This window comes from Arachis hypogaea, chromosome 16, assembly GCF_003086295.3.
Source record: "Arachis hypogaea cultivar Tifrunner chromosome 16, arahy.Tifrunner.gnm2.J5K5, whole genome shotgun sequence".
In the NCBI taxonomy this organism is placed as follows: Eukaryota; Viridiplantae; Streptophyta; class Magnoliopsida; order Fabales; family Fabaceae; genus Arachis; species Arachis hypogaea.
Genome location: NC_092051.1, coordinates 132193813 through 132208442, shown reverse-complemented (window position 1 = coordinate 132208442; position 14630 = coordinate 132193813). Strand labels below are relative to the sequence as shown.

The window sequence follows — 14630 nt, the reverse complement described above, 5'->3', positions numbered from 1 at the left end:
TAGCGTGCGGTTGTTATCTTATCCTATCTTGTTGGCTAAGATAGGATAAGGGAGGTATTTGAATTTGAGAGTTTGGCCAAAAATTCCTAAGCTGGTTTGCGATTACTAGGTCTGCTTGGGCTCACTGTGATGGTGACCCAGACCTGAATAACCAGGTTCAGTAGTTGCTCTAAAAGAAGACACAAATATCGAGTTTGAAACACCGTCCAACTTGACTTGTTATATTCTTGAATTATCTGTTCAGTTTTTTTTTCTTATGTTTAAACACTAAAAAAAATTAAAATATACTTTTAAAATTTTAATCTCCATTATCAAATCAAGCTTGCAATTCCTCATTCTCTATGTTTGCATTTGGAAAGGATTGAAATTTTAAAATTGTGTGTGTGTATGTATTTGTGTTTTGAAGGGAAGAAGAAATGCATCCAGTTATAAAAATGGAGAGCACTTGTGTGACACACAGCAATCAAAGCAAAAATTTAATTGTTTGTATTAATTCAAGAAAATCAAACCATCTAATTTGAATAAATAAAAATTATCTACCCATAATGTTGTATTAAGCATCATTGCCCAATAATACTGCATTTCACGTTGATTTGACCTATTTGAAAATTAATTTCTGTGCATAGGATATCACATATTACATATTAATTACTATTAGTATATAATAATAAAAAACTTTTAAATATATCAATATACTAATATTTTTTAATAGAATTTAATTATTAATTTTAATTATATATAATATATATCTATTTTATAATTAAAATTAATAACTAAAAATTACTAAAATACCAATATATCATCACACTTAAAAACTTTTCTATAATAATAACAAAGAACTACCCGCTAGAACTAGAAATCTACAAATACGAGTACGGTAGAGTATTTACTTATCCCTTATTGATGGAAAAGCAAAATTTGAGGTTCCTCCCAAAACTTGGAATCAAGTAGCGAAACCGGTCTATCACATCAGCATCCAATGGAAGCATGCCACGTCATTTTCCATGGTGCTGTAAAGCAGAGACATGTCCACATACAGTGACAGTAAAATTTAGTCAGAGAAAGAAGAGAACCTCTGCTTCCCTAATAACCAAGCCCAGCTCACACAACACAACAATCACAGAGTAGAGAGAGAAAACAAAGAAACAAAGAAAGAAAGAGAGAGGAAAAAAGGGGAAAAACTAGAAAACCCTTTGCTTCCACACTGCATTTCATTGCATTGCAATTACTTTCCCACTTCCATGCGTTGAGCTCCACGGAAACAACTTTGGCCGATTCAGTGTCCATGGCGGTAGATTTACAACCTTTCGAGTGCTGAAATCTCTGGAATCGACTGAGGGTTTTGCTTTTCGGAGATTGTGAAAGGTTTAAACTTTTTGGGGGCTTAAGATATGTACGTGGCGCCTCCACCTCAGCGCTCCGATCTGGCTTCAGGATCCGGTGATTTGCGGGTTTACCAAGCTTGGAAGGGCAGTAATGTCAGTTCTTCTGCTTCTGATTTATGCTTTGAGCTTTAACTTTTTTTCTCATTATGTTGCGTGTTAACTTTTTTTAATGCAAGTTTTCTTATGAATTATGAGTCTTATCATTTTTATGTTATAGTGGGATCGGGTTTTGTTTTGTTTTGGGGTCTTCAACCAAGGGTTTCCAGCTGAGTATGAAAGAAAAAGAAAAGGGGGGGGGGGGGGGGGGGATAAAAGGTGTAAAGAAAATGGAGTTTTTTTTTTTTAAAAAAAAAAATACAAAGGAACTTTTTCGAATCTGTTGCTTAATTTTTTAGGAAATATGTCTCTAAGGGTGTTTTTTCTATGAGGAACTGACTAATGAAGCCTTGCAGCTGTAACATCCATTTGGTTGTCTGATTGGCGTGTCAAATTTAGTATAGTTTATTTGGGTGGGATAAAAAATGTTGAACTTTCTGTTTCTTTCTAACCGTTGATGAAATGTTTCGAAAGCTCTAATTGCTTTGGAGGCAATGGAGGCTGCAAGTTATTACTTATGATTTGATCAATGCCTGAGATATTGTTCTATCAAGAATCTGGAAAACTGGATGGGAAATTAAATACATAAGAAGTGGACATGATCAAAGTGTATCAAACATTCTACTATGCTGTTCTCCTCTAATTTAAGGAATCACCAAATGTTAACTTCTAAGAAATTGATTTGGGAACATTTTTCTGGTGGTCTTTGGGGAATCAAGTCCAGATGTACTTTTCATGTTGTAATTTGTTTGTTACAAAACATTTATTGAACAGGAAAATTTAGTTATATTGCTGCATATTATTTGAATTACTTACTGTATCTGGCCAATTTATCACTTAGGAGATGCTTACTAATTCATGTTTTCCGTGCTTTTCTTTTGCAGAAATTTTTCTTTCAGGGTAGGTTCATATTTGGACCAGATGTGAGATCATTGGCACTGACAATTCTCCTCATTGTTGCTCCTGTTGCAGTTTTCTGTGCCTTTGTTGCCAGAAAACTGATGGATGATTTTAATGATCACTGGGGATAAGCATAACAGCTGTTGCTGCTGTATTCACAGTTTATGTAAGTTCTCTCTCTCTCTCTCTCTCTCTCTCTCTCTCTCTCTCTCTCTCTCTCTCTCTCTTTCTCTCTCTCTCTCTCTCTCTCTCTCGTTTAGATGTACAGGAAGTATTTGCTAACTGTAGTGGTAATCCACTTCTAGTAGAAAGATGGGAAACATTTATCACTATCAGTCTATTGGAGCTCAAATGCACATAATTGAAGTTATCTAGAAAAAAGTGGTTAATGAAGGAATACCTGGATACTACCCTTTATTAACAGTTTGCAAGTTGCAATTGGAACCATCTATGAAACAAAGCTAGCCGTAGCCATCACCCATTAACAAAGCTATGCACAGACTAGTGGAGGTAGTGCAATCTTATCATTGATCTTTATCCCCTTTTTTTATATCTATGAAAGGGTATATCTTATTAGGGATTAGGGAAAGAGAAAGGGGTTGAACATCCTCCTCCTTAAACCATCCAGCAAAAATAGCATTATTGATACTCTAAGAGAGTTTGACAATCCCTTTGCTCCATTGCTCTTATTGAAATGAGGTACTCTTCGTAAAACTCCATGGAACAACGACATGAGGCCATTGAAACAATTTTATCCATATTCCATGGTCATTTTAAGGATAGACAAATATTTGAGTAGGTAAGTTTTAACTTGAGACACCATATGATATAACATGTTAATGCTTCCAAAACACAGAAAGAATGCTCTAAAATGATGCACTTGATTCTATAGACCATTTTTCAAATTCCAAAATGGCTTCTTTGCTTCTGGAAGCTGAATATCCTTTTTGTTTGAAGGATAGAACTAACATATATGATAAGTCCATATTAGTCTCTGTTTTTGGTTGTGTCTTTAGTGCCAGCTGCCAAATTAAACAATTTTATATAGATATTGTTTATTTGTTGCTTAATCATTGTTGATTTTCTCGTAAAAATGTGGATGCATTAGCTAACTAATTTCCTTTCTATGCACACCAAGGATTTCAACTGATTGCCAACGGTGTAATATTTTCAGGACTTAGTTCTTCTTTTGTTAACATCTGGCCGAGATCCTGGCATAATCCCACGCAATGCACATCCTCCAGAGCCAGAAGGTTTCGATAATAATGTAGATGTTGGTGCTGGTCAGACTCCTCAACTGCGGTTGCCTCGCTTCAAGGAGGTTGATGTCAATGGAGCAACTGTTAAAGTCAAGTATTGTGATACTTGTATGCTCTACAGGCCTCCTCGATGCTCTCACTGCTCAATCTGTAATAACTGTGTTGAACGGTTTGATCATCACTGCCCCTGGGTTGGACAATGTATTGGACTGGTAAGTTAGATATTGCCTTTCAAATTTTCTTCCCTTCTCTTGTGACGAAAGTTTGGATCCACTTTGGCTTGTTTCCTGTTTTTATTTCTGCATTTTATTGTTTTAACTAATAAATACAAAAATGTTACCTTGTTCCCATTTTTCTCATTATTTCAAATTTTGTTGAAGTAAATTGTAACAATTAAAAATGGTGATGTTATTGATAAGAAAACTTCAAAAAAGGTTCGTGTAATTTTTTGTTTAAAGAAAAAGGAAGGCATCCCCTTTGTAAATGGTTGAAAACGGAAAAACCAAGGTGTCATTGTTGTAATGTTAGTGAAAACATTTTAAAAAATAACAGAGAAGGATGATTACTTCAATTGGTTGGTATTTGGAGTGGGAGTGAGGGAGGTGTGATTTATTAAATGTAAGGAAAGATAAATGCTTCTTCTATTGTGTAACCTCCAAGCAACCAAAAATAGTATCTTCTTTCCAGAGGTACTCTTCTGTATTGAACAATTTTAGACAATTTTTGCACTGAACTGAATTGGACAATCTAAAGACTTGTTTTTTCTCCTTTCACTTATGCTATTAATTGATGTTCCTTGATTTTATGCATCTTCAGCAAGACCGTGGGTTGTTAGTTTGGTTCCCTATTATAAGGTGTTTTTTTTCACTTTATGGGGTTTAAATGAGTCCTGTTCACAGTTGACGATTACATGCTGAGATTTCTCATTCTCCATTCTTGACAAGTTCTATATTTTAATTTGACATTATGTATCTGAATGCTTGCTCAATTTTCATGCAGCGTAATTATAGGTTCTTCTTCATGTTTGTCTTCTCAACTACGCTACTTTGTATATATGTTTTCGCATTTTGCTGGGTCTATATTAGAAGAATTATGGTATCAGAGGAGATAACAATTTGGAAGGCCATGATCAAAACTCCAGCTTCCATAGTGCTGATAGTTTACACCTTCATATCTATGTGGTTTGTTGGAGGGCTTACTGCCTTCCATTTATATCTGATTAGTACAAATCAGGTAATTAGTGTTCTTATATATCTGTGACTTAAAAGTGAGATAGCTTTTCAAATTACTGTAGGAGTGTACAATGCCACAATTTGATATTTGGGTGTTACTCTTGCAGACTACGTACGAGAATTTCAGATATCGATATGATGCACGAGCAAACCCATATAATAAAGGTTTTTTGAATAATTTCAAAGAGATATTCTGCACCAGCATTCCTCCATCAAAGAACGACTTCAGGGCATTGGTGCCAAACGAACCAGCATTACCTACCCGATCGGTGGGCGGAGGCTTTATGAACCAAAATATGGGAAAAGCTGGGGAGGACATAGAAATGGGGAGGAAAACGGTCTGGGGTGACATGGGTGCCGGAATTGACCATTCTGAAGGTCCATTAAACAATGAGAGAACAACTGTAAAGGAAGGTGAACTAGGTGATTTGTCTCCTGAAATCAGGACGACAGTTGATGAGACAGCCGACCGTGCTGGACTCCATCCTAGGCGATCAAGCTGGGGTAGAAAAAGCGGAAGCTGGGAAATGTCCCCAGAAGTTCTTGCTTTGGCAGCAAGGGTAGGGGAACCGAATCGTGTGGGTGGCGGTAGCAGTAGTAGCTTGACAAATGAGAATCGTCATACATAGCTGTCGGTCAACACATATCCTGACCAAAGAACGACAAGAAGAATTTGATTTGGCAGTAGTGATGAAAGAATACATTTATTCTCGTACCTCTTTACTGAAGTTATTCTACGTTTGGGGATGGGGGGTGTTGTAGGCAATTCGCAAGGGTGTTTGTAAGTGTTGTTTAGCAGGTTTGCTTGTAGGAAGGGATTGTTTGGTGTTTGGTGTTTGGAGAGTGAGATTTCTTTCCTTTGCTTGATATGATGATGATGTTTGTGTATTGAGCTTACCAACTAATTGGCCTCTGCATATGTAAAAGTGATCTCTCTCTCTCTCTCTCTCTCTCTCTCTCTCTCTCTCTCTCTCTCTCTCTCAAGAGGCTTGGGGTGTTGGGAGACTATGTCCTGCAGGTCATTTAATTAAGGCTCAAGAAAAGAATTGTTATTTCTAACTTACCTCTGATGGCTTGAATTGAATGTAGCTGGGTGAGTTTGGATGGTGAACTTGAGAAAGTTGCCAAATCTTACCACCATGCATCTTGTCTACAGAAGAAAGTTACGGGCATTTTATTGACTAGAACTAGGTTGTGTATCATGATGTATCATCACTTAAAAGCCATACAGTCACTGGTTTCATTATATCTCTATCTAAGGATTGTGTTACCGAAACAACCTCCCACTATTTATTTATTTATTTATTTTTACCCTTCTAATCTTTTAATCATTAACCAGATATGAGTTTGACAACTTTAATTTAGGAATTTTAGGCTTTTATTTTTTTATTTTGTCAATTTTTTCACTCCAGAGGAATTTGGTTCTGGTCAAATAATCCCTTAGGAAGGATAAATAATTAATAATTAATTCAAGATATAAATGAAAATAGAAAAAAGGGATACGAGAAAGCTGAAAACCCCAAAGAAAATCATGAAGCCCATAAGACTGCATGCCATGACAGGACAGTCATGGAGTCATACATACTAACCTAATGTGTTTCACTTTCAAAGACAACAAAAAAGAAAACCTAATGTGTTTTTACACCACACACTTTCTTTTATTCTAGAACTCCATCATTTAGAAGAAGAAATCATAGTCACTTATAGGGTAAGAGGATGTAGGGAGGATGAAATATACGTGTGTGTATATATATATATATATATAAAATGTGAATTAGTAATGTGGTACAATGAATATTCAAAATTTTCAGTCAATGTAATAGTAACATATAATTGAGAAGAAATGGGAGAAAGAAAACAGAACAAGAAAAATATATTGACAGAAATTATAGAACTAAGGAAATAGTTGTGAAGTCAAGCCATAGAATTAATTGTGAGTGCTGGATACCTAAAAAGAATATTAAAGAAGGAATTAAGAAGAGAATAAGGAGTTGAGGGAGAGGAAGGCACAACAGAAATATCAGGGGGAGAAGAGTACCACATTACGCTGCCCTCTCATAATCTTCTAAGTGAGTATTTGTAGTTCTAATTCTCTCACTTATTCTTGGTCCTTGATGCAGCGGGTCATTCTCCACGTGTCTCTTTTTCGTAACTAACTTTTTCCCAATTGAAATGCTTGCATTCACCATCCCATCATGTTTTTGTTTTGCGTGGCCTGCTATAGGTGCTGCTCCTTTATTCATACACGTAACATTACCCTTTCCATTGAGAACAACCTTATCCTCAAGGTTGAATTGAGGAGAAACTCTGGCAAAAGTGTCAGCATTCTCCTAAGTTGAGACACTCGTCTTTCCTTCACCACATTGGACCAAGATCTCAGAGTTCTCGTGAGCATCCTTGATCATTGTTTGCGCCTCAAGTATTGCATGTGGTTGTAGTACGGGACCAACCTCATTGGATTGAAGCAGTAGTGGCAAGTATGAGGGTTCAACTCTCCATAAACTTCTTTAAAGCAGAAACGTGAAAAGCATCACGAATCTTCGTCGCCGGTGGCAAGTCCAACTTATATGCGACAGCACTTAGCTTCTTGATCGGGAAGGGCCCAAAGTAGCGCATTCCCAATTTCTGGTTTTTACGTAAGGCCACCGAGTGTTGCCGATAAGGCTGCAATTTGACCAGCACCAAATCGCCTTCAACAAACTCTTCCTGACGACGATGACAATTAGCAAATTGCTGCATAAAATGTTGTGCACGTGACAAGTGCAGCTTGAGAGAATCTAAAAGCTTGTCCCGCTGTAATAACAATTCCTATAGTGAAGGTTCATCCTCAACGAAAAATTCATAGCGCACAAGAGCTGGGGATCACGGCCAAACAAGGTTTTAAATGGAGTCATCTTTATGCTGCTATGGAAGGATGTATTATACTAATATTGGGCCCGAGGAAGCATCTCCAGCCATCTCCGAGGTTGATCAAAACAGAGGCAATCCAAATACATCTCAAGGGATTTGTTGAGAACTTCACTTTGGCCATCGGAATGAGGGTGGTAGGCCGAGCTCATTGCCAGTGTTGTCACTTGGAGTTTGAATAGTTGCTGCCAAAAGTTACTCGTGAAAACCTTGTCCCTGATACAATTGACTTTGGAAACCCATGAATTTTCACTATATTCTTGATAAATGATTCAACCACTGTCCTGCTAGAGAAATCAAGCATAAGTGGAATAAAATGTGAGAATTTTGTCAAACGGTCAATGATTACCATGATAACCGAGTAGCCATTAGCTGGAGGCAGAGCCACAATAAAGTCCATGGCTATATCCTCCCAAACTTGTGATGGAATTGGTAGTGGTTATAGTAGCCCAGCCGGCAACTTGGTATCCACCTTAGCTCGTTGACAAATGGAATAGGAGAGAACATAGCGGCGTATATCGCGCTGCATATTTGGCCAATAAAAAGAGGAAGAAATACACTCAACTGTCTTAGCTATCCCAGCATGACCTCCTAGTGCATCGTCATGATAATACGGGAGAATTACTTGAATTAAATTGCTATTGGTAGGCAACACTACTTGGAGAATTACTTGAATTAAATTATGATCACTCAGGGAATTAGTATGGCATTGTCGCAGAATCTCTTGTAGTCTTGCATCGACTTCAACCTTTTGCTTTAAAATCTTCAACCAATCAGACATAGGTGTAGACCAAACCCCAAAATAGCAACGTGAAAGAGCGTCAGCAGAGATATTCTCTGGACCTGGTTTATACTGAATTTCAAAATCAAAACCCAATAGTTTATGGAGCCACTTGTGTTGCTCAGGTGTATGCAGACTTTGTTCTAGCAAGGACTTGAGACTCCTCTGATTAGTTCAAATCACAAATTTCTTACCAATAAAATAGTGGCAAAATTTTTTCACGGGTTGAGTAATTGCATAAAACTCCCTGACATATGCTGACTTCCTTTGCATCAATGGGGACAACTTCTTAGAGAAAAAAACAACAAGGTGTTTGCTTTGTGAGAGTACTGCACCTATTCCCATACCCGAAGCATCAGTTTCCAGTTCAAAGGCCAGATCAAAGTTTGGCAACGCCAAAATAGGTCTTGAAGAGATAGCCACTTTGAGTTTCTCAAAGGCTTGAGCTACAAGAGAAGTCCATTCAAATGCATCTTTCTTTAATAAGTTAGTTAAAGGGGCGGCTAAAGAAGCATACCCCTAAATAAATCGTCGATAATATCCACTCAATCTCAAAAATCCTCTAAGCTGTTTAGGATTAAAAGGTGTTGGCCACTCCTTGACTGCACAAACCTTATCCAGGTCCATGTGAACTCCATCTCCTAAGATTGTGTGACCCAAGTGATCCATTATAGACACCCCAAAAAGACATTTTAAAATTTTGCAAACAAGAATTATTGCTGAAGAAGCTACAATACAGCTTCAAATGAAGCAAATGAGCCTCCATGTTGAGCTATATATTAAAATATCATCGAAGAAACTAGCACGAATTTCCTCAAGTAAGGATGAAAAACATCTTTCATAAGGCTTTGAAATGTATCCGGAGTGTTTGTTAGACTGAAGGGCATGACCAACCATTTGTAGAGGCCTTGGTGGGTCCGAAAAGCCGTCTTAAAGCGATCTTCTGGTTTAACCCGAATTTAATGATATCCGAAATGCAATTCCAACTTCGAAAACACAGTAGCTCCGAACAATTCATCCAATAATTCATCTACCGTTGGGATAAGAAAGCTGTCTTTAATTGTGATGTTGTTCAAGGCACGATAATCGGTACAAAAGCGCCACGATTTATCTTTCTTTTTCACCAACAGAATAGGAGACGAAAATGGACTCTTGCTAGGATGTATAATGTCTTCCTTCAACATATCCTGCACCATAAGTTCAATTTGTGCCTTTTGATTATGGGGATATCTATAAGGTCTTGCCTTGACAGGTTCAACACCCTTAACCAACGGAATGGCATGATCATTGGATCTTGGAGGAGGTAGGCCTGAAGGTGTATCAAATACAGCAACATGTGAATACAGTAAGGCTGCCAAGTTAGGTTGATTGTCACTAGGCAATTTCAAGCCACCTTTCTCCTCTTGATTATCATGTTGGACTTGCAATGTAAAGCATTCTGCTATAGCATCAGTATTCACGAATCGTCTAATGTGATGATATTGTGCTTGTATAAGTGTGGGATGTTTGTCACCATAAAGTGTGAGAAACTTTCCTTCATGCAAAAACTTGATGAAACCCGCGTCATAGTCGACTATGTGAGCTCAAAGACGCTTCAACCATGTAGTTCTCAATACCAGATCACCTCCAGCAACATTAAGGACATATACATTAGGAACAGTCACAGTATAGTTGGATCCCGAGGTAGAGCCGAAGTTGGAGCTGCAGTAGATGCGCGATAGTTGGCAGGTCTTGTAGTTGCTCTCGGCACTGTCGCAAACTTATCCTCGTAGAGGCGGGCTAAGGTGAGTGCGCACATCAGTGATGGCGGGCATTGAGCCTTAACCTTACGACGGATCTCCTGTTGTAATCTACTAATGAAACAATCGCACAAGACCTCAGGTGGCTCTATATTAGTACGATTGGCCAAAGACACAAACCCAGCATAGTACTCACCTACTGTGACCATTTGTTGTAATTTGAATAAGAGTTCCCTGGGTGATTTAAAGAGAGAAGGCCCAAATTCTAGCTCCAGAGCTCTCTTCAATTGATTCCATGAACAAAATTGAGTTGTGCGCTGAGACATTTGAAACCAAGGGATCGTTGGTCCCGCCATGTGAATTGCAGCGATGCTAATTTACTCTTCCTCTGGTATCCTGAAAAAATAGAAGTACTGAACTATGGAGAAAATCTACCCAATGTATCTGAGCCATCGAATTTGGAAAGATCAAAATTCACCCTCCGATTCAACCCCACACGAGGTTGCCAGTTAGCCCCCGAGTTTGAACCATGGGTGTGCTCTTGCGAAGGGGAACGGTTGCGAGCCTGATCCTATAGAAGTTGAGTCAATGATGATTGATGTTATAAAATTTTATTTTCGCCGCCTCAATAGCGCAAACACGTTCGGCTCGGTTATCATCGCGTGTCGCTTCGATCATGTGAAATAAATTCTTGACCTCGGGCTCCAAACTCTTCATGCGAGTGTTATCGGTGATAGCCATGCTAGAATGAAAGCACCAATTGTAAGGAGGATGAAATATACATAAATACATTGATGTGAATTAGTAATGTGGTACAATGAATATTCAAAATTTTCAGTTAATGTAACAGTAACATATAATTGAAAAGAAATGGGAGGAAGAAAACATAACAAGAAAAATATATTGACAGAAATTGTAGAACTAAGGGAATAGTTGTGAAGTCAAGCCATAGAGTCAATTATGGTGCTAGATACCTGAAGAGAATATTAAAAAGAGAATCAAGAGTTGAGAAAAAGAAAGACACAACAGAAAAATCAAGAGGAAAGGAGTACCACATCACGCTTTCCTCTTATAACCTTCTAAACGAGTATTTGTAGTTCTAATGGGTCATTCTCCATGTGTCCATTTTTTGTAATTAATTTTTCCCTAATTAAAATGCTTGCATTCACCATTCCATCGTACTTCTGCTTTATATAACCTGATATGAGTGCTGCTCCTTTATTCATACACATAATAGAATAATACTAATTCAACAACCGCAGTAACTATTGACAACTAATAATTGAGCAACAATGATTTAAAATTTTTAAATTCATATTTCATGCAAAAAAAATCACTCTTCTACTCACATTCTGTGCAAAACAAATCTATATTCTTCTTTTGAATCCCCTGTGGAATGCAAGTCCATTCCTCTTCCCAAACCAACAAACCATACAAGTATTTCTTCTTCTCTCCACCTAGACAACCACCTTTCAGCCTTGAGCGTCCATTTCGATGAGGAATATTTATGATGTATTTGTTAGTTAGTGAGCAGTATATTATGATGTATTTGTATTTGTTAGTTAATGACCATCCTTTTATATTATTTTTTGTTAGTGATAAATAAATATAATTATTTATATTTATAATTTTCTAAATTTTGATCAATAAAGTAGAATAAAAAAATAAAATATATTGGACATTATTAATGACTAGGTCATTTGTAAATAAAAAATAAATTATCATTTATTAATATTAACAATGGCAGTACAATTATAATTTTTTAAATAATTAAATAGTCATTCTTTATAGACAACTCAGTTATTGTTAATATTAATTAATATTATCAATGGCCACAAGACGTCGGTAAAGTTAGTCAAATTTTAACAATGAAGGCTAGAAAAATTTTTAAGCGTATTGATATATTGGTCTTTCAGTAATTTTTAATTGTTAATTTTAATTATAAAAAATATATATAATAAATATAATTAAAATTAACAGTTAAAATTTATCGAAATATCGATATATCAGTATATTTAAAAACTTTTTTAAAAGATGATCAACAAATTTTTACTAACAACTGAGCTATCTATAAGGTCATTTGATAGTTAGTTTTTTAATAGTGATTGCAAAACTTTCGACACCAGAATCGATCAACAAGACTCTTAGAGAGACAAACATGTTATGCTTCATATTAATAGGGGGAGGGAGAGGAATTGACTCACTACAAAAAAAAAATCACTTTGAGTAGCAATTTATAGTTTGTCGCTATAAAATTTTAGTGGCAATTATAATAATTATTGGTAAAGATTTTTTAATGGTCATAAAAATATATAGTTATCATTAATTATAACATATAATAATAATGACAAATTTATCATTGTTAAAAAAAAGTAAATTAACGAAAAGAAACAATAACTTTAATATTAATATCACTAAAAATTTGTTACTAAAAATGGTTCTTTTTATAATATTAACTTTACTTGAACTGTTTTACTCCCTAATGATTTAGGTTAATAAGTCCTAGTTTTGTCAAGTTAATACTCAAATTGACTCCTGAAATTTGACCCCGACTCAATTTAGCCCTCAAGGTTTCAATTGACTCTAATTGTACCTTGAAATTTTGCCCCGCATCTCAATTTGGCCCTTCCGTCGTTATCCGTCATCGGAAAGCTGACCTGGCAATTTTGGTAGACACCTGGCACCCTAGCAGTTAGATGATATGGCAAAATGTTTGAAGGCATCAATTTAACCCCTAAAAATTTCAAATAAAACCTAGAAGTTCCAATTTCCCCAAATCGCAAGAGTGTCTCTAAGAGGTAAGAAGAATGTTGGGAAGCAGCAGCCAAGGCTCAGGTAGCTCTAGTAGAGCTCGTTAGCATGGTGGCTGGGTGAAGAACACACACCGTGAAAAAGGTGGGAAGGTTCCGCATTAGTGCGGTTGTGGGTTGCGTCCTATTCTTCGGTGGTCTAAGACGGATTCCAATCCAGGAAGACCATTCTATGGATGCTCTAACTATAATGTGAGTTGGTTGAATTGTTGCAAGTTGATTGTGTGTCTTATTTCTCAAATGCTTGTTGGTTTTGTAGTTGTTCTTCCTCTCAATTTTTTTTTTTTTTTGGATTTTTGGTGTTGTAGACTACCGGTAAGAGATGGTGTGACTTTTTTAAATGGGCAGATGTTGAAGAAGAAGAAGCCATAGTTGGCAGAAATGAAAGTTCAGTTAGTGAAGACCATTGAAAAATATCTCTGGGATGGAAAATCAGTGCAGTTGAAGCTGAAATTAGAATATTAAAAATGTGGAATATTATGTTGTCTGTGTTTGTTATTATTTTTGGAATTGTGATTGTAGCTTGTGGATTAGGTGGGATGAAATATATGTAACTGTGATATCAGTTATATGAATGAAGCATTGTTATGTATTTAATGACAAAATAGAAATAGAATTTTATGTTCTCTTGCTAATGATATATCATGTAAAAAATTCTTTAAAATTGAGATTATATAAAAGAGGAGGTATAACTTATGACCAAATAATAAGTATCAGAAGAGCATAGTTTGATCAAATTGGTCAAACTGTTATGAGTTTGTATATGAAGATAAGATCAGGAGCTGGCTCTAATAACTATATATGTAGTATGCACTTCCATTAGTGAATAAATTTAAGTGTATAGTTTATTTGTGAAAACATTGAATACAAAATAATAACTTCGGCTCTCAATGATTATCTTTTTTGTTCCCATGAAAACAAAAATAGATGAGATGTTATGACAAAAGAAAATCTAACAGAATCTTTTGTGGTTCTTGCACTTGACAGAGGACTCACAAATAAGTAATTCATTAAGTAATTCATAGTCATTAATCATTGTCAATATCACAACAGTAGCAATAGCAGTATCTGTATCATACTTTAAATACACTAGATAACATAGTTTCAAATATCCTAAACCAAAACAGATTACTCTACATAACATAGTAACAAAATATCGAAAGAGCATAGTTTGATCAAATGCTCTCTACAAAATATGTTCTACACAACTTCCAGTCAACATTGCAAATCGTTTTCTATTTTGTTGTTGGTGGTTTGAAGCCCAGGGTGGAGACGAATGTCATAAACTCTGTCAAGCGTGCAGCTATCCCAGAACTTGCTCCTTGCATTGGGTCCACATTGAAAGTTGTTTTCCTCTTAGATTGAAGCTTGTCAGGCCTTGTCACCTGTTGTGGAGGTGGAGATGGGTCTGATGGAGGGACCTAGTGAAATTGTTAACAAAAATAGTGACCAATACAACCCAATAAAAACCAATCAATATATTATCAAATAGTATCAATCAATTATATCTACCCAACATTT

At 36.3% G+C, this 14630-nt stretch overlaps 1 protein-coding gene and 1 pseudogene across 1 annotated transcript; one reads left to right on the top strand and one right to left on the bottom strand.

Annotated features, from left to right (window-relative positions):
• Positions 1-1208: 1208 nt before the first annotated feature.
• On the top strand, positions 1209-6148 carry LOC112755045 (probable protein S-acyltransferase 7; annotated as a pseudogene).
• A 1211-nt stretch (positions 6149-7359) lies between these two features.
• Positions 7360-8179, bottom strand: LOC140180242 (uncharacterized). The gene is made up of 2 exons (XM_072220694.1): positions 7979-8179; positions 7360-7605 (listed from the first exon to the last, which is right to left on the bottom strand). The coding sequence occupies exons 1-2, from the start codon at positions 8177-8179 to the stop codon at positions 7360-7362; spliced, it is 447 nt and encodes a 148-aa protein (XP_072076795.1).
• Between the last annotated feature and the right edge of the window lie 6451 nt (positions 8180-14630).